General features: G+C 37.0%; 1 protein-coding gene across 2 annotated transcripts in view; it reads right to left on the reverse strand.

The window, feature by feature from the left end:
• Positions 1 to 20,134, reverse strand: part of pak4 (p21 protein (Cdc42/Rac)-activated kinase 4) — a 48,155-nt gene that overhangs the window by 21,725 nt on the left and 6,296 nt on the right. The window contains exons 1-2 of one of the 2 annotated variants that reach the window (XM_008426658.3): positions 12,388 to 12,866; positions 2,432 to 2,662 (exon numbers count right to left, since the gene is read on the reverse strand). In XM_008426658.3, the coding sequence (XP_008424880.1) occupies positions 2,432 to 2,632 (201 nt within the window). In that variant the 5' untranslated portion in view covers positions 2,633 to 2,662; positions 12,388 to 12,866. Of the gene's footprint in view, positions 1 to 2,431; positions 2,663 to 12,387; positions 12,867 to 20,134 lie in introns of those variants that run through there. The other variant, XM_008426655.3, reaches the window with a different exon arrangement.

Genomic DNA, 20,134 nt, shown 5'->3' on the forward strand with positions numbered 1-20,134 from the left:
ATCAAGCACTTTTCAGGACTTTATACGGAAATCAAGCACTTTTCAGGACTTTATACGGAAATCAAGCACTTTTCAGGACTTTATAGGGAAATCAAGCACTTTTCAGGACTTTATAGGGAAATCAAGCACTTTTCAGGACTTTATAGGGAAATCAAGCACTTTTCAGGACTTTATAGGGAAATCAAGCACTTTTCAGGACTTTATACGGAAATCAAGCACTTTTCAGGACTTTATAGAGAAATCAAGCACTTTTCAGGACTTTATAGAGAAATCAAGCACTTTTCAGGACTTTATAGAGAAATCAAGCACTTTTCAGGACTTTATAGAGAAATCAAGCACTTTTCAGGACTTTATATGGAAATCAAGCACTTTTCAGGACTTTATACGGAAATCAAGCACTTTTCAGGACTTTATACGGAAATCAAGCACTTTTCAGGACTTTGTAGAGAAATCAAGCACTTTTCAGGACTTTGTAGAGAAATCAAGCACTTTTCAGGACTTTGTAGAGAAATCAAGCACTTTTCAGGACTTTGTAGAGAAATCAAGCACTTTTCAGGACTTTGTAGAGAAATCAAGCACTTTTCAGGACTTTGTAGAGAAATCAAGCACTTTTCAGGACTTTATAGAGAAATCAAGCACTTTTCAGGACTTTATACGGAAATCAAGCACTTTTCAGGACTTTATACGGAGTCAAGCACTTTTCAGGACTTTATAGGGAAATCAAGCACTTTTCAGGACTTTATAGGGAAATCAAGCACTTTTCAGGACTTTATAGGGAAATCAAGCACTTTTCAGGACTTTATAGGGAAATCAAGCACTTTTCAGGACTTTATAGGGAAATCAAGCACTTTTCAGGACTTTATAGGGAAATCAAGCACTTTTCAGGACTTTATAGGGAAATCAAGCACTTTTCAGGACTTTATAGAGAAATCAAGCACTTTTCAGGACTTTATAGAGAAATCAAGCACTTTTCAGGACTTTATAGAGAAATCAAGCACTTTTCAGGACTTTATAGAGAAATCAAGCACTTTTCAGGACTTTATAGAGAAATCAAGCACTTTTCAGAACTTTATAGAGAAATCAAGCACTTTTCAGGACTTTATAGAGAAATCAAGCACTTTTCAGGACTTTATAGAGAAATCAAGCACTTTTCAGGACTTTATAGAGAAATCAAGCACTTTTCAGGACTTTATAGGGAAATCAAGCACTTTTCAGGACTTTATCGGGAAATCAAGCACTTTTCAGGACTTTATCGGGAAATCAAGCACTTTTCAGGACTTCATGGAGAAATCAAGCACTTTTCAGGACTTTATAGAGAAATCAAGCACTTTTCATGACTTTATAGAGAAATCAAGCACTTTTCAGGACTTTATAGAGAAATCAAGCACTTTTCATGACTTTATAGAGAAATCAAGCACTTTTCAGGACTTTATATAGAAATCAAGCACTTTTCAGGACTTTATACAGAAATCAAGCACTTTTCAGGACTTTATACAGAAATCAAGCACTTTTCAGGACTTTATACAGAAATCAAGCACTTTCCAAACCTTGAAGTCACCTAAGGAAATTCAAGCATTTTCAAACATTTCAAGAACTCCGTCTTCAAAAGTGATTAAAACTGATAGTAAGATTCACATTTAAACACTGAAATGAATACAGTTACAGTTAAAAGTGAACCTTTATGCAGACGACATCGTTCTTTATTTGACTGATGCAACTTTAGAGGTTTAAGAAACCTTTCAGCGGCTGGAAGCTACTCAAGTTCTTTCATGTTGTTGAAAATATCGACCAAAAATATTCCTCCACACTGGAAGCGAAGAAGCCTTTTGAGTGAAACATTTTCGAGACACGACAGAAAACGAGTTTTTATCTAGAGCATGTGCAGAACTAAAAGGATTCAGTTATTTAAGGCGGTTGCAGTTGTTTTGAAGGTTTTCTGTCCCAAGTTCAGTCCCAGAGACTTGAACTTAGCTTCTGCATGTTCTTCAACACCTGATCTGAATAAATGTTTAAGAAATGTCAACGCCTGCTTTTCAAAAGTGACTAAAAACGCCACCAAGATTCAAATTTAAACACTGCAGTAACACAATTACAGTTATAAGTTCCCCTTTATGCAGATGACAACGTTTTATATTTGACTGGTGCCTCTTTAAGTATGTTGAGGACCTTCAAGCATCAGTTTAGGGTTTGAAATTTACTCAAATTCTTCCATTTTGTTGAAGATGCTTTACTTCTCGTCCAAATACATTTCTCAGAAACAGAAGAAGCCTTTTGGGCGAAACGCGAAGCATCTTCGAGACACAAGAGAAGACGCCCAGTTGCTTTCCATTTAACCACTTACAACCGTCATTTCCTGTATGACTGAGAATGGACGCCAACGCCTCAGCGTAAAGTTATGAATATGAATAAAACTGAGAGCAGCTCCTCTTACCTTTCGCGGTTCTACGGTGGTGATGATCGTCGCGTCGATGAAAGGCTTTGGCCTCTTGGCCGTGTCTTCGATGAGGGACTGCCATTGGCGCGGCAACCCGACGAACTTCTGCTCCTGCTCGTCAAAGTCTGTGTGGACGCGATGCTCGAAGTTGGACGGAGCAGAGATCTGGATTCGAGACTTCTTCTTTTTGGCAAACATGGTGGCAACGGCTGCAAGCTAGCATCAGATCTGCAGCGAGGGAGAAGAGAAGACGGCAATGTGATTAGCAAATAAATACAAAAGAAAAATCTTAGTGTACCAGCACAATAAAACTGCTATGCACACATTTTATTGCATTGATATCTCATATGCTTGCACATTTCAGCCCAGGGACTAATAGGCTGGATGGTGGCATTTATCTAGCTCTGACCTTTAGCTAAAGGTCATCATCAGGCTCAAACAAAACTTGAACCCAATATTGATGACAAGACATCAGCTCCAAGCATTTCCTGAAGGGGAGAGCATCTTTAAAAGGTCACTTCCTGGACATTAACAGCAGCTTTTATGACCCAGAGGAGAAAATGAACAAGATGTGAGCTGTTAAAGCACCAAGTCAAGCCAGAAAGATGAAAGCAGCAAAGAACAAAACAAAAAGGAAAACAATGAACTGCAAGACGATACTAATGAGGAAAAAAGCAGCTAGCATGAAGGCATCGAAGACTTTATAATTCATTTTGTTTGTTGTTTGTTTTACATCTACACTTTATCACTGAGAATGTGTTCTTGAATTATTATTACCATTTTATTACTTGAAAATGGTCTCAAGTAGTGATACAATAATCTCACAATACGGTATACGATATTCTGCTCATGATACGATATATATGGCGATATTAAGCAAACAATGCAATTCAATACACTTTTGCTATTTTCTGAAAGATTTTAGACGGACAGAGTGATTTTGGTGACATTTTGTGACTGTTATAGAGTTGGATTAAATTAATTTAACTGAAAACTGATAAAAAGCACCAACTACACAATACCTGGCTCTGGTTGGACACAGACTTAAAGTCGACAGCTGGACAAAATGAATCAAAGAAGTGGTGAGAAAACATGTTTCTTTTAAATGAAACAGTACAAACTGTAGCTTACATGCATTTGTAAAGTAAATAAAGTTCACCAAGTACCTGCTCTGAATAGTTTGATACCTTTTCAACACTTAACATGTGAAGGAATCACTCTAAGCCTGATGACCGAATCACTCTCCCGACGAAGCAAGCAGTGAGTGAGCAAGGTGACAGTTGGATGTTACGATACTTGAGGATGGATATCGATTTTTTTCTAGGAAAGAAAATATCGATATACATCGCAAAATCGATATTATTACACAGCCCTAGTCTCAAAACAACGATATTATCATTTATCGCAATAAATTCTGGGACAATTTATCATTCAGCAACATTTGATACAATAACTGGCCTACTGGCAGGAACATAAATGTAAATCTAGATACAAGATCAGGCTGCAACATTAGAGAAATGTGCAATAGTATGGATTAATGATGTGATGATGATACAGGCAGAACATTTTCCTCACCATCTACAGTTAAATAAGATCAAACTTCTCTTATTTTAGGTCCATTAGAATCCCCTAAATAGCTGAATATGTAGGAGCAGCTTCATGTTTCCACCTCATAACCGTCTAAAAATTTAAAAAAAAGATCCGGTGGAGTGGAAGGAGAAAATCTGTGCAACTGAAGAGGAAATTGTGGATAAAAGAGGAAAATCATGTCAACAGTTTAGCAGCATTTTTATTACTTAAAACACAATAATTATGGGTGGAGTGAAATCAAAAGCTTATATTTTGATACATTTTTCAGCATTAAATGACGGACAATAAAAAAGGTCAAACTCAGTTCTAGCATGAAAATCAAGTGCAAGTTGTTTGTTCATTTCAGACGGTTCACGCGAGACAAGCAGGAGTAAAAGCTTGTATTCAGTAGTTACAGAGACAGAAAGGCCAGAAGAATAATTAGGTTTTAAACATGTTTGCTAGCTGGTGAAATCGGGTCACCAGCTGATTAAACGTTGCTGACCTAATATTTTTTATTTTTTTGCCTGCTGAGCAGCAGTAATCTCCTACGACTGAGAAACATCTACAGGGACCAGTGCACTGCAAAAACACAAAATCTTACCAAGTAGTTTTGGTCCAGCTTCTAGTGCAAATATCTTAACTTACAAGAAACTTTTTAGAAATCTGTCGGAGCTTGATTTAAGCCAATAAATCCTTAATGTTGAGTTTAAAAAGTACTTATTCTACTGGCAGATTATTTTGATTAAAACAAGACATTTTCATATGTTGTAACTGAAATAATCTGCAACTGTAACAGGAACTTTTTTCAGGAGTTTTAAGGAATTACTGACCTAGAACAAACTCCTATTTCTTGCTGAAAAGTTACTTGTCTTCGATGTTTTTAATGTTTTTATCTTTACTTTTCATTTAGTTATTAACTTTTTATTTCTCTTTCACATTGTCTATGTAAAGCCCCCCGGAAAACGTCCCAGTTAAATGAATCTATATCTAGGGGTGTGAGAATCCTTGTTAAATGACATCTTAACTAAAACTCTGAGGTGTGAGAATCCTTGTTAAATGACATCTTAACTAAAACTCTGAGGTCTGAGAATCCTTGTTAAATGACATCTTAACTAAAACTCTGAGGTCTGAGAATCCTTGTTAAATGGCATTTTAACTAAAACTCTGAGGTCTGAGAATCCTGGTTAAATGGCATTTTAACTAAAACTCTGAGGTCTGAGAATCCTTGTTAAATGGCATTTTAACTAAAACTCTGAGGTGTGAGAATCCTTGTTAAATGGCATTTTAACTAAAACTCTGAGGTGTGAGAATCCTTGTTAAATGACATCTTAACTAAAACTCTGAGGTGTGAGACGTTTAACTGAAGTCCTACAAGGGGTGCGGGTTTTAATGTTTTTATCTTTTTTAACCTTTTTTAATTCTCTTTTTCTGTTTATTGAATGTCACATGCTGTTTTTATTTTAATTATGTAAAGCACTTTGGAATGCCTTGCTGCTGAAATGTGCTATACAAATAAAATTTGTTTGATTTATTGATCGTCTGTCTTATTTCAAGCATACTAAGATATTTGCTCTAACTGGATTTTGTGTTTTTGCAGTGTGGGACATCAGACGCCCTCTGAAAACCAGAGGCTGCATAAAAACCTGCAGGTTGAAGAGAAAACACTCCCAGTAATAAAACAGAGTCCTGCTGGGTAGCAGCATGCTAAACCGCTAAGGGGGATTTTTCCATTTTCATCCAGCAGATTTTTCTGTTATTTCCTACAACTAAACGGCGCCACACCTTCAAGCGCTTCTTAAATAATAAAGACAGACTAGAAGAAAAAAAAAAAAAAAGATGCAGGGATTGTGGGACAGAATGACGGAGAGCTGGGTGGGAGCGCCGACTCGGGCGATTAGGGTGGATCATAAGCCAGAGGCCGTGAGTCATGCTGCTGGCCCAGGCAGAGTTACTACAGACCTTCACAGCAGGGATGTTTGATGTGAAGCGAGACCCACCCAGAAACAGAAACGAAAAGAAAACGACTCGGTCGCTACCAATGTAGCACCGGAGCAGCAGAGCGAGACAAAATACTGGAGATATTTACCAGAGACGTTTATGCATAGAATCTAAATTAGGGTTAGTCCATGTAAACTTAATATTTTATGGTATTTAAAAAATAAAAATGTGTTTAGAGCCCAGAGGTTGGGAGATTACCCAAAGATTGGACTCAGGCAGAAAATCTTTACTGAAGAGTGGAAAAGTATTTGGTAAAAAAAAAATCAACTCAAGTTTTGAGTAACTGATCAAATTATCAATCGTTTAATGTTTAAAAATTACATCATAAAATGGACAAAAATAGAAAATTAAGAGGAAATTTTGGTATTTTAACAACCAAAATAACAAAAATTCATACAATAAATAAAATCAGGCAAAATACAAAAAAAAAATAAAAAATGTGTTTCTGTCAATAAAAAACGTATAAAACTTTAACAGAAACTGCAGCTGTGTGTCTGGTGACTTTTTGGTTCAAACATGTTTACAGACGTCACAATCCCTCTTCTTTATTGTTTTGCTTTTAGGTGTTTTTTCTGTTTTACTTATTGTTTTGGGTTGTCGTGTTATCTGCCGTTCACAAATGGTCTCAAAACAGCAACATTATCATTTATCGCAATAATTACTGGGACAATTCATCACCTAGCTATAATTGTCATTGTTCCAGTCGTATCAATATTTATATTTACCTACGGTGTAAAAGCGTCTCCATTGCTGACATTTAGGGCTCAAACGATTAATCGGATTGAAGTAATCGTCAGCTAACGGTAATAATTAACCATTAACTGAAATATCTAGAATAGAAACACCAGATAATTATGAAATACTTCTTAAAGTAAAGCGCTGCTTCGTCCATAACATCAGGGAAAGTTTCTGACACTCATGAATCATTCTGACATTTTCAGATTTACAGCCTGGGAGTAAAAGAACATTTTGGCTCTGAAAGTTTTATCCTTCATCTGGTTCCAAATCGCTGAGGGCAAAAAACAAGATTTTACTGCAGCCCTGAGGAGCCAAGAAATCATAAGATGTGATGCAAGGCGAGAAAAATGACAAACAGGAAGCGGATCACAGGGCAGCGGCTCAACGAAGCAGCTCTGATTAATGGAAACCAAACGAGAAAATAAAATATTTAGACTGAAATTCATCAACATTTCGTAACAATAAACATACCTGAAGATGTTTTACGAAAACTTTTCTTTTAACTGGAAACTCTGGTGGAGATTTACTAATAAAAAAATCACTTCCAAGTTCAGGAAAACAAAGATTTTCTGATATTCTGGCTCCACCTTAACCCAGCATCGCTTTGGATTAGAAATCCAAACGTCTTGGTCTCCATCATCGTAAAAACAATAAAAAAGTATCTTAATTTTCATAAGCAAGTATGACAATCTGCTAAATTCTGGTTTATATAATATTCCTTAGTCTGTGCTCAGAATAAGGAATAAATTACGACATAAAGGCAGGGCGGCATAATGAAGGAGTAGAAGCTCCTTTCACAGTAAAACATGGGCAGCAGGTCCAGCTTGAAGCTTCTTTAGTGCACAAGATAAAAACTGATGGTAAAACTCACATCTAAATCAAGTCTCAGCTCTTTAAAAAAATGAAATTTAGAGATGAATCTTAGAAATTTCTGAGTTTCAAAAATGTGTTTTTTTTTAATTAAAATTATTTTTACTTTTATAAATTTTCTGAGTTGCATTTCCAACTTAAAACTTCAAATTTTCTCTAGAATTTTTCTGAGTATAATTTCTCTCAGATTTCTGGCTTTTGGCTCAAAAAGGTCCAAGTTTTTTGTAGAAATTTTCTGAGATTAATCTCAAAATGTTTGTGCTATTTTTGGGGAACGTTTGTTTTTGTATCTACAGCAGCCTTAATACGCCGTCATACTTTTCTCTAAAAACCAATAATGGTAAAAATATAAAACCTTGTATATATCCACCCTTTATATCCCCGAGTCATATGAGTTTTCCCGTTTCCCGCCCTCCGCCCAGAGCGAACCGGTCCCTCGCAGTCTGTCCATCCATGCCTGGCTGAACAGCGAGAAAGCCTGTCTGCTCTGTGGACCGAACCGGACTGATGAGTTCTGGACAGAGCCGCTGTCTTCTGGCCTGATTCTACTGTGTGGGTGGTCTGCACTGTGAAAGATGCCAGTTTGAGTGAATAATGATACAAGTTGAACTATATAAAGAGATTTAGGCTGTAAGCATATGGACAAAATATGCTCCAGATTTCTTCTTCTTCTTCTTCTTCTTCATAAAGTTGGCAGGAGAGTAAAAACAAACTCGGTTTAAACAGATGACATGATGCATATTATTGGACTCAGAAGAAAATTGATTCATTTAGGGTTGAAACGATTAATCGTTTGATGAAATAATCAACTAATTTAGTAATTGATTAATCATTAACTGGAGTATACAGAGTCAAAGAAAGTCCATTTTTATAAACAACATATTTGGGGGAATTATTAAGCCACACATTTTGCTTTTAAGAAAAAAACCCCCACCTTTGTCAGTGAATATATTTAAGCTCTGAAACTCCTCAAGTGGCAGCTTTAGTTTCACCTTGTTCAAGCAATGCTGTTATTACCTTTTAAGCAATAAAATGTTAAAAAAGGAATATAAGTTTGTTTATATTCATTTAAAAATATTGCTAGTATTGTATAAAAGTTTTAGCACCGCATTAATTGCAATGAATTGAATACTATAATTATAGTAAGCTAATTTAGTAATCGATTTACTGAGTATAACAGACTGGGAAAAAAGTCCAATCACTGAAAACCAGCAATCAGAGCAGTAATTAAACCAAAATAGACATTTTGCCTACAAGACTGTAAATATTTCACCCACAGCTCAAGTGGCAGTTTTAGCTCCACCTGGTTCAAAATCTGTTAAAAATAAAGAAATCTGTCAAGCACCTTTTGTTATTCAATTTTTAATTGGTTAATCCAAAAATATAATCAATAGATCAGTCCTAGACTGCAGTGATGCCAAGTCCAGCAGAAAAGGCGAAGCTTTTCAGATTAAGTTCTTTTTTAGCTGCAGACATCATTTGCATTCACTAAAGAAATTATTTTATTGCATTTAAGCAAATAAAATCTTTAATTTCTTATTTAGAAAAGGAACTGAATTCTTTACTTGCATGTTTTTATGTATTTCTGGTATTGAAAAAAAAAACAAAAACGCTTGTATGGTTGAATGAAAAATCTGCAGAATGTGGCAATTATTTTATTTAATTAATCACTTAATCATCAGAATAAACATTAGTTGCAGCCTTAATTCAAAAACACTTAATTAATCCCAGAGGGATATTAAATGCAGCTCAGACAATTTTCCACCACCAGTTCTTCTTCTCCAACAAGTAAAATAGTGTTTGACCTGATGAACCCAGTTTCTCTTGAAATCTAAAATCATCTCCTTTGTTTTGTTCACATCCAAGATAAGACGACTGTTTCCACACCAGGCCTCGTTTCACAGGGACAGATTATTGCTGTCGCACCACATGCTTCTAAAGCTGTGGACCCACAAACACCAGGCGTCCACACCAACGCAGACAGAAACAGAAAACATCCCTTCTACCAAAGACCCACACAGGAAAATACGGAGGCATTCCCACCAGCCATGTTTAATACGCTGTAATCCAACTCCGGTCCGTTTGTCGAGAAACTCCGGTCCGTTTGTCTGATACAAACCAAAATAAACAAACACCGGTCCACCTACAAACCTCGGTGCCGGTTCGGTACAAGTGAACTTTGGTGCAGCTTTAATGCATATGTGAACACCAAACACACCAGAGACCGCTCCAAAAGCAGGAAGTGAACTACAGAGCTGGGCATTCTGGGTAAATACAACCCAGACAAACGCATTAGCCTAGCGCTAGCAGCAGAAATGGCTTGATGTCTTTAGTCAAAGACAAAAGAGAAACCTATAAAATCTGATGAAACTCCATTTTTGTTTCCATTTTGTGAAAAATTTAATTGCGCTCAATAGCTGTGTTTCCATTACAAATGTGGGTAAAACTTTGTCAATATGTTGAAAAATCACAATTTCACAAATTTCTAATAACAAGAAACGTAATTAAAATCACACGTCGGTAAGTTTGTTCACGTGATCAGTCATTAAAAAACACTCGCTGCACCATCATCCTCCTACTGCTTCCTGTTGTTTTCTTCCTCGTGGTTTCTTCCAGTGGCAACATCTGGTTGTTGATCATGTGACTCGTGTGATGCAAAAAAAGTGTTTCCGTTGCAGTTTTGCGAAACAAATCAATTTTAATACAGCTAAAACTAACCAAACTTATCCTAGCAACAAAACTATCAAATGATTTTTTAAAATAAAATAAAGCAAATTTTAAAAATGTCAACTTGCGCAATTATATGGTGAATGGAAACATAGCCAATGTCTTCTTTAGAGGTTGTAATGTTGTTTCCTTCAGTGGTTCATAATGCAGCGCCCCCACAGGCGAGGAGGAGAACAGTTTCAAATGGGTTTGACACTATGCAGTTAAAAAAAAACTGAAAATGTATTAAATGTTGCCACTTTGATCCCCAGCAGAACTGAATGCACCAGATTATCATGCGTGAAAACAGTAACAACTGATGCACAACTGACTGTCAGCTCAGCTTGCTACAAACAGGAGGGCTCATTTAAAGTCAAATGTCTCTCCTTCTGAGTTAAAGAAAACTCTTAACACCACAGAAAATGTGCTTCTATATTAATTAAAACGAGGCACAAGCTGGAACAGGAAGTGAAGTAAACGGTGCAACCATGAGGTCTCACACAACTCAGAATTATCCCAATCTATGCCATAATCTCTCTGTGTTGAAGCAAATTAATCCATTAATCACGGATAATGGTGCTGAAGTTAGTAATTACGACATGAATCCCAACTTTAATGAGTTTAATCCAATGCAAATACTGTTCTGCATTTCTTAGACATTTGAAATTTAATTAAATGGCTTTTTACATACGGACCACAATGTCAGCCGACCACAGAATTAAGATCATCAACTTCCTCTGAATGACTGGGAACCAGCCACAGAAACGGGCAGAATCTATAAATCCACCAGCCAAAAATCAACAATTCCTCACGTTTTAGTTCGAGGTCGCAGCTCTTTTACGGGACAGGAGCATTCTGGCTTTAAAGATATCCACCATAACGCTGCATTCAGGCTGCCCTTGTTGCTGCGATGCTCTAATATTAGCTCACCGCTGCTGAATCCGAGGTGATAATTCATAGGTTGTTCCCTCATTGCAGCAGACGCAGGATTCCCAGATTTACAAAGGCCTTAAAAGACTTACAGTTCACTAAACTTTGTATGCAATTAACCTGATGAAATCTGCTGAGTCGACGTTATAAAAACTAGAGGTGGGCGATATGGGCTTAAAATGTTATCACATTATTTTTGTGGTACTATTGTGACAACTATAAAAGTGACAATAAGAGCTATTTATAACTACGGTTTTAGGAAACTGTAAAGCTGTGACTGTGCATCACATCAATTATAGCTTCACAAATACAAATACTGCCTCTGAAAAACATTTATATTGTAATTTGCTTCTTTAGGCCTCCAGTCACATCAGAAGGTGTGATTTATGATACTAAAATGCACAAGTCAGTGCATTTAGTCATATTTTCAAATTTTCTGATACACCTTTATTATACAAAAGGGAGAAAAGTAGTAAAAGTCTTGACAGTTTTAAGTTTCTTTAAACATTAACTGGAATTTATGGCGACAACAATAAATCAAAATATTATCTTGATAAGAAATTCATCACAATTATAAACAATACTGTTATGAACTTAAATAATTGTGAATAATAACTAACATGATAACTGTTTAATCATTTAAAATGCTGCATTTTAAATTATTAAACTTTGTTATTTTTTAAGCTGGTAAGCAGTGAGTGGTAACAGATAATTACTTTATTACTGCTGATTAAAAATAGGATTTATTCCTCCAGGTTTCAACTGAAAGCACAAAAACAAAAAGTCAGCAGCAGCAGCAGCTCCATCTTATCTGTAAATGCCTGAAATTTTAATCTACATTTCCCCTTTTTTTCCATTAAAACTCCGGTTAAAAGTGCAAACATCGCCATCCTCCCCCTCTCTGCTCGGCTCCATGTGTCACTAACACTTGTGCAAATAAAGACAGATGACTGTGATGGTGGAGTCCAACAGCTGTCTCCACAGTCAGCAACAGGTCTGAATGGGAACACTGGGAGAGAAATAACAAAAAAATAAAACTTATTCTGCTGTTCAGATCCCAAAACCGACCGCGAGGTTTCAAGAGAAATCAAACTTTCCTTCCGTCGCGATGAAACTCAGCTGTGATCGGTAATACTCACTAGGAACCAGAACCGAGTCCAGCGAACCAGCACCGGATCCGTTTCCGCGGAGGAATCCAGCTGAGAAGCGGCGACATTAACCGTGGAAGCGGCGGAACCGAGTGGAGAAGCCGTGGGCTCGGAAACACGTAGCGTGTCGCATTCCTTTGGTTTCAGTGTCGTGACGTTACCGGGTGAGACAGCCGGTCACCGGGGGGAGGGAGGGAGATTAGCGCGGCTCTGTCAGCAGCCAAACGGGTTGGAAATCACAAACAGCGACGCCTCTTCCTCCTCTCCGTCCCTCACCTCACAAACGGACGTGCAGGTGTTTTACCTGCACGGTCACGTGACGCACATTTGACTTTTTACACTTCCTGTTGGGAGGTTCATTTCCAGGTTTGGTTTTGTTTCGGTTTTTCTCCCAAATTAAATAATAAACCGGTGGGCAGCGGACATTTACAAAACGAGTAAAACAAACAGTGATGTGTTCAAGGACCAAAACTGACGGTGGGAAAATTAAAAAACAACCTATTTCTGTACTTTTTTTTTTTTTTTTTTTTTACATGGATCAGGGCTGTATTAGTGAACAGTGGTGGAACTAGAGGCGAAGTGTCTCTCCTTTATTTGTATTTTTTTCATTTTGGTCTTTAAACTACCAGAATTTGCATATAAAAGTTTATTTTTGTTTGTCTGTCATTAACTATAAATCAGATAATCTGGTCTGTAACTCAGTACTTAAGTAGCTTTCATTGAATACTCTTTTAATCTTACATGAGTAACTTCTTACAGAGACCAAATTTTAAAAAAAACGTGATGCGTTCAAGGACCAAAACTGACGGTGGGAAAACTAGAAAACAGCGTATTCCTGCACTGTTTTACATGGATCAAGTTTCTACTAGTCAACAGTGGTGGAACCAGAAGTGGGTAGTAACGAGTTACATCTACTTGAGTACTTTTACTACACTGTACGTTTTGCTACTTTTGACTAAAATAAATTGAGGATAAACAGACAGATGTCTTACCAAGACTAACGGTGGGGAAATTATAAAACAACCTATTTCTGTTCTTTTCTGTTTTTTACATGGATCAAGGTTGCATTAGTGATCAGTGGTGGAACTAGAGGAAAAATGTCTCTCCTTTATTTGCATTTCTTTTTTTCATTTTAATCTTTAAACTACTAGAATTTGCATATGAGTTTATTTTTGTTTTTCTGATGTCATTATTTCTAAATATAAATCAGACAACCTGATCAGTAACTCAGTACTTTATCTTTTATAGAGTACTATTTTAATCTTAAATGAGTAACTTCTTACATGATGCACATCTAAAACAAACTGTGATGTGTTCAAGGACCAAAACTGAGAGTGGGAAAATTAGAAAACAACCTATTCCTGTAGTTTTACTGGAATAGGTTGTATTAATCAACAGTGGAACCGCGCCATCACCTTCCAATTACTTCCTGTTGTCGTCTTTTTTGTCGTTTCCTCCAGTGGCAACATCTGGTTGTTGATCATGTGATGCGAAAAAAAAAATAATTCCATTGCAGTTTTGCGAAATAAACCAATTTAGATACAGCCAAAAAAAACCCCAAAAAACAAATACCTCATCCTATCAGCAAAATCTGATCAAAAACGTATCGTTTTTCCTAAATTGGCGTGTTTCCATTAAGCAAATTTATTTTTGAAACGTCAAATTGCAAAATTATAAGGTCAATTGAAAAGCAGTTAGTGCTTCAGGTGAGTAGTTAGTAGTTAGCAGTTAGTGCTTCAGGTGAGTAGTTAGTGCTTCAGGTGAGTAGTTAGTAGTTAGCAGTTAGTGCTTCAGGTGAGTAGTTAGTGCTTCAGGTGAGTAGTTAGTAGTTAGCAGTTAGTGCTTCAGGTGAGTAGTTAGTGCTTCAGGTGAGTAGTTGGGCTTCAGGTGAGTAGTTAGCAGTTAGTGCTTCAGGTGAGTAGTTAGTAGTTAGCAGTTAGTGCTTCAGGTGAGTAGTTAGTAGTTAGCAGTTAGTGCTTCAAGTGAGCAGTTAGTGCTTCAGGTGAGTAGTTAGTAGTTAGCAGTTAGTGCTTCAAGTGAGCAGTTAGTGCTTCAGGTGAGTAGTTAGTAGTTAGTGCTTCAGGTGAGTAGTTAGCAGTTAGCAGTTAGTGCTTCAAGTGAGCAGTTAGTGCTTCAGGTGAGTAGTTAGTAGTTAGCAGTTAGTGCTTCAAGTGAGCAGTTAGTGCTTCAGGTGAGTAGTTAGTAGTTAGTGCTTCAGGTGAGTAGTTAGTAGTTAGCAGTTAGTGCTTCAAGTGAGCAGTTAGTGCTTCAGGTGAGTAGTTAGTAGTTAGCAGTTAGTGCTTCAAGTGAGCAGTTAGTGCTTCAGGTGAGTAGTTAGCAGTTAGTGCTTCAGGTGAGTAGTTAGCAGTTAGTGCTTCAGGTGAGTAGTTAGTAGTTAGTGCTTCAGGTGAGTAGTTAAGTGTAGATCAGGTGTTACACCTTAAAATGTTTTCTCAAAAAATGCTTGGTGATTTCTGGGAACCCTCTTCATTTTGTTTTGGTTTCACTTTTTATCGTTGCATTCATTCTGCACATGTTCAGGTATAAAACAAACGGGGTAATCGTTCGGTATGCCAGACCAACGAGGCTGTCCTGGATATTTTCAGTAAGAAGACGTACCAGAAAACCTTAAAAACAAGAATACATTCAACTTCCAGCCTCGCAAATGTGTATTTGCCATTAGAATGACTCCCTCTTACACAACAAGCGGTGACAGTCTGCCTCAAATTAGCCTGTTTATCTAATCAAAGCACGCTGCTGTGAAATACCAAGTCTGCCTGTTAATATAAGCACATTCATCACCAAACTGAGCAAAACACAGACACAGCCAAGGCCAAATTACAGAGCATGATGTCAGAAACCCAGTCAAACCCCTCCAAGGATAGTTTGGTTTGCTTGAGTGTGGATGCAATCAGATAAGCAAAAACAAAATAGTTTACAAAGAGAAATAATTAACGACTGAATGAAAAGTTTGGCTGTTTAATGAAGGAAACTGGTGAATTTATTTCCAGGTGCCGATCAGGAATGTATTTATTACTTGAGCAAAGAGAAAGCCTGTTGACATTCCTGAGTAAAAATACAGCAGAAACTGGTTCAGCCGACGTATCAACGGCAGAGACGCACAAAGCTGCCAATCCAGAGGCCAAGTTCAAACAAAGCTCGCAGTGTTGCAGCCAATGAGGGCCGACTTTCAGGCGCAGGTTGTGGAATGTGGAAAGGTCAATGATGAAGACAAGCTGAGAAAGTAGGGTAAATGAGTACACAAGCTGACTTCCACACATTTCAACAGACTTTCTGACTGCGCCTGAGGAAACCTTTTCCAGATTTCTACACACTGAACAACAAAGAGATACTTTTAATAAACCCCAAGGCTACTTTAAATTGGTTATAAACTTACCTTTAGGGTCGAGTGTCAAATGTTCTTAAAGCTAATTGATCTATGAGAATGTGTTCTTGCATTATTATGTCATCGCATTACTGGAAAATGTTTATTGCAATAATTTCTGGGACAATTTATCATCCAGTAAAATATGTCATTGTGACTATTGATTATTATGTTTTGAAGGAAAATGTTGTTTTGTTGAGACTTCATAGTCTTTTTTTCTGTTCTTTGGAAAGTAAAGTTTACTGATGTACTTGCGTTATTATGTCTTTAGCAAATTTGTTGTAAATAGTCTCAAAATGATTATATTCATTTCTGGGACTATTTACTGTCCCAGAAATAAAGTTTGTTATTGTAACAGCTTATAAAACAATAGTAAAAATTCACATTTACTGCATTAAATATTTTCCATGACTTCAGACCTGTCCAGAAATATTACATTTTTCATGTATTTATTAAACATTTGTGCATCTTTATGCCTGTTTTGCTCATAAATCCTAACATTTTTGAAGGAGAATTACCAAAAGTAGACAGTATTTTCAAAAATAAATGAATAAAAATAAATATAAGTAACCTTTAATCTGCTGTAGCTATTGATAATCAAAAAGACCAGTTTTGTCCGATTTTGGGCCTCAAGAGTTAACAATTTTATGACAGTAAGTGGCACAAAACAAGCATGGGAAATTGACTATTAAAGTTCAGTCCACTTCCAAATTATTTTAAAATAAAAGGATAAAAGGAACCAACTAATAACAACCAAACACTTCATCCTCAATCTAGCACAAAAAAATTCTACCAATTTAATAAAGGGTTTACCTTCATGTCTCTTGAAACCCGTTTAGACCAAACTGCACTGCAGAAAATATTTTAAATATGCGTAAAGTGAAGGATATACAATGTATAAGTAATAAATGTTACATGAAACACACCTCTCATAAGTGAATTAGTCAAAAGATCAACAGAAAAATGCTTCGGATGCAGATAAAAATACTACGTGTCCTCGATATGCTTCGGTGAAAACAAGCGTCGGTGAGTCATGAGCGACTGAAAATGTGGTATGAATTTCCAGACAACAGGAATATCCACTTAGCAGCAATAACAGATCCAGAAACGATTTGTTTCAGCAGGAAACAAATACCGACTGAGAGGGAAGGAAGAAACCGGACGGACAAGAATCGGCCGAGGCCCGATACTTGCTAACTCATGCTTAGAAATAGATTAAATTTATTGTTTATAAATACAAGAGATAAGAAAAAAGTGACAAAGGTATTAAGGTTATTTATTATGTGCTTTTACCCCAAATAAACAGCTGGTTTAAACATACACACCACAAATTATTATTTAATTTCACTTTTGGATCAATATAGTTTTAATTTAATTTAATTATCATTTGTTCAGACAGATATATGTGCTCACATCGGTCTCACGGCGTACTTATGTTGGGAGCACAAATGGTAATAATAATCAGGTTGCTGGTCCAGTGTCAGAGCTTTGGGAATGATTTTCAGATAGTTCATGCTAGGAATCCACAATATAAATGGTCTCCGGTAGAAATCTGGACTGTGATGGAGATCTGTAGTCTACTGGCTAACCGCGGCTAAACTACTGGCTAAAGCTCATCAAAAAAAGCAGGCGGGAAGCAGCGAGGCTGAGGGCGCAAAGGAAGAACTCGTTAAAAAAGCAGGTGCAAAAAAACGTCAGTTATCTGGACCGAATTCAGGTTTAACGGCGACACTCAGGAGGAGCGCAGCAGATGTCACGGTCAGACAGAAACAAGTGTTAAAATGAGCTTTAACACATACAAATATATGCATTACAATCAATTAGTATCTGATTTTATAGAAATCATATTGTGGTACATAGTGTTACCACCACCATGCCATATCGCACAACCCTAGTTCAGGCTTGAACCTTTTTTGTTTAAATCATGCTACATTTTAAGAAATAAAATATTTTCTCTGAATTATTTACTAGCATCTTGTTCTTCATACATTTCTTTTACCAGCTTAAGCAGCTACTAGCAGGACAGTTTTTTGATTACTAGATTAATCGCTAAATGACTCAAACTAATCTATTGAGAAATCAGGCTGAATTTGTGGCCAAACTGGCTATAATCCCAAGTGGTGTCCAGTAAATATGTGAGTCATGGTGGCGTTGTCATTACATAATGTCATGTTGTAAACAGAAGCAATGAGGGTGTGATCATCACCTCTCTCATTAGGAAAACGCTGGCGTCATGTGACCTCAGATTTAAAGACAGCTCTGAAAAGTGCTGCTCTTTAATCAGACGCGGCAGACATCACGTGACCTGTGAACCTGCTGGGAAGCTGCTGCCGTGCTGGAAGGGATCAAGTAAAGCCGTGTGAAGATTACTCACAGTTTGAAAATATTATGTGAAGACGAACAGAGAGATTCTTTCAAGGGGCGGGATCCTGAGAAATAATCTAGGAACGGGTCAAGTCTCGTCCATCTCATCCAGACTAGCGAAAGCTTTCGTTTCCCCCTCTGAAACCCGACCGGAACCGAGGTGACACACCGCCACCATCCACAAGTCTCTCTGTATTGTTTCTGTTAATCCTCTGTAACACTGGGAGCACACAAGCCTCAGCATGATTTCACAGCCAGAACGGGAAACGACTGCAGAACAAACATTTACTGAAGCCAAAATAGGGACAAAGAACCAATCAGCCTTTCAAAGAGAGAAAAACTACAACTCCCTTAAAATAAAACACAAGCTACTGGAGGAAAGTAGGTCAGGTTATTGTTCTTTTACAATAAAGTTCACATTTTGCTTCCTCCTCTACTGCCGATATCCATATTTACACACATTAAGGGAAACGCTCCATTAATTAGCTTTTATCTGACCCAATCTGAACATTTATCTTACCTAAAAAGAAGGAATCTGTTTATGCACCCAGGCAGTAACGTCACAAAATTAACCCAAATAACATCTCACTTTAATAAAGATGTAGAAATGAAAACAGAATTTTAGGGCTGAAACGATTAATCGTGATTAATCAATTATCGAAATCAACTGATTTATTAATAAATTAATTGTTAACTGGACTATACAGACTCAGAAAAGGCCACTTGTTGAAAAAACAACATACTCAGAGCAGCAATTAAACCAAAACTGGACAAAAATATGTTCATTTTGCATTTAAGGTATAAAGAAGCCGTCTGTAAATATGTTCTACCCAGAACTCCTCAACTGTCACCCTGTTCAAACTACGTAAAAACTAAAATCTGCTATTTAGCACTTTTTGCTATCAAAATATTAGTCAGTGCAAAAATTTGCCAGTCTACAAATTCTGCAAAATGTGCCCATTTTTTACCCATTAATGATACAAATAATCAATTAATCGGCCCAATAATTTATAGAATAATTGATTGCTGAAGTAATTGTTGCATAATTTTCCTGTTTGCTTTGCTCTGCATCATTTAGCAGTGAGTAAACAGCTCCTTCACGTCTTATCTGCTGCAGCAGCAACAAAGGGAAGCTTGTCCTTCACCATATCAGGGCCTGACGTTTCAGTCGATACCAACAATAACAACCTTGTTGCGTTTTTCTTCGGCTCGCGTCGCTCTAAAACTCCTCATTCAAGTTTGCTTGTGCTTGCAGAAGCAGGAGAGATAATAAAAACAGTCTGATGCTCATGTCAGAGAAAGAAGACGACAGGCGACCCGTCCTGCAGGAAACTCATTAGATTTTGTCTAAATCTGCGGCAGGAACCTCCAGCATTCTTTGCTTGGTTTTATTTTAAATCAAATAGATTCTTCAGGCCTCGTTTCATAGATGAAGCCCTGCAGCAAACATTTACAACATGCCATAATTACGGGTCTAGAACCAAACAAATGCAGCTGATTCATGGAGTCAGAAACGGATCTGCTGCCCGGCTAACAGGGAATATCTTTTTCAGTTCAGTCGCTGTTGTTTCTGTTTCTGAGCGCCTCCAGGCCTGTGTTGGAGTTGGCTGGTTCAGTCATTCCTCAGAGGATTTTCCTTTCTGTTCACAAAGTCCAGCTCTTTAGCAACGTTTTTTAAAAAAAGTATTATTTCTTCATTTTCTCCATGTCTTCCTATTTCCCAACCAGGACTTGTCTACAGTTTGATCCTGTAGATTCTGGGTATCCAAACTTTTTGTGACACAAGTTAAAAATTGTCAAGTCAGAATTAGTTGCTGCCCAAAAAATATATCTTAAACAACAAAAAAAATCTAATTTTACAAAACTAAGCATACAATAATTAAAGTAAATAGACATTTTGTAAGAATGGAGGTGTAAATCACTGTATCCCCAAAAATTAAAAAATGTGTGTGCATAAAAAGGATTATGCACACACATTTGCTGGACAAT

Source organism: Poecilia reticulata, chromosome 13, assembly GCF_904066995.2.
Source record: "Poecilia reticulata chromosome 13, P_reticulata-male-v2, whole genome shotgun sequence".
Taxonomy (NCBI): Eukaryota; Metazoa; Chordata; class Actinopteri; order Cyprinodontiformes; family Poeciliidae; genus Poecilia; species Poecilia reticulata.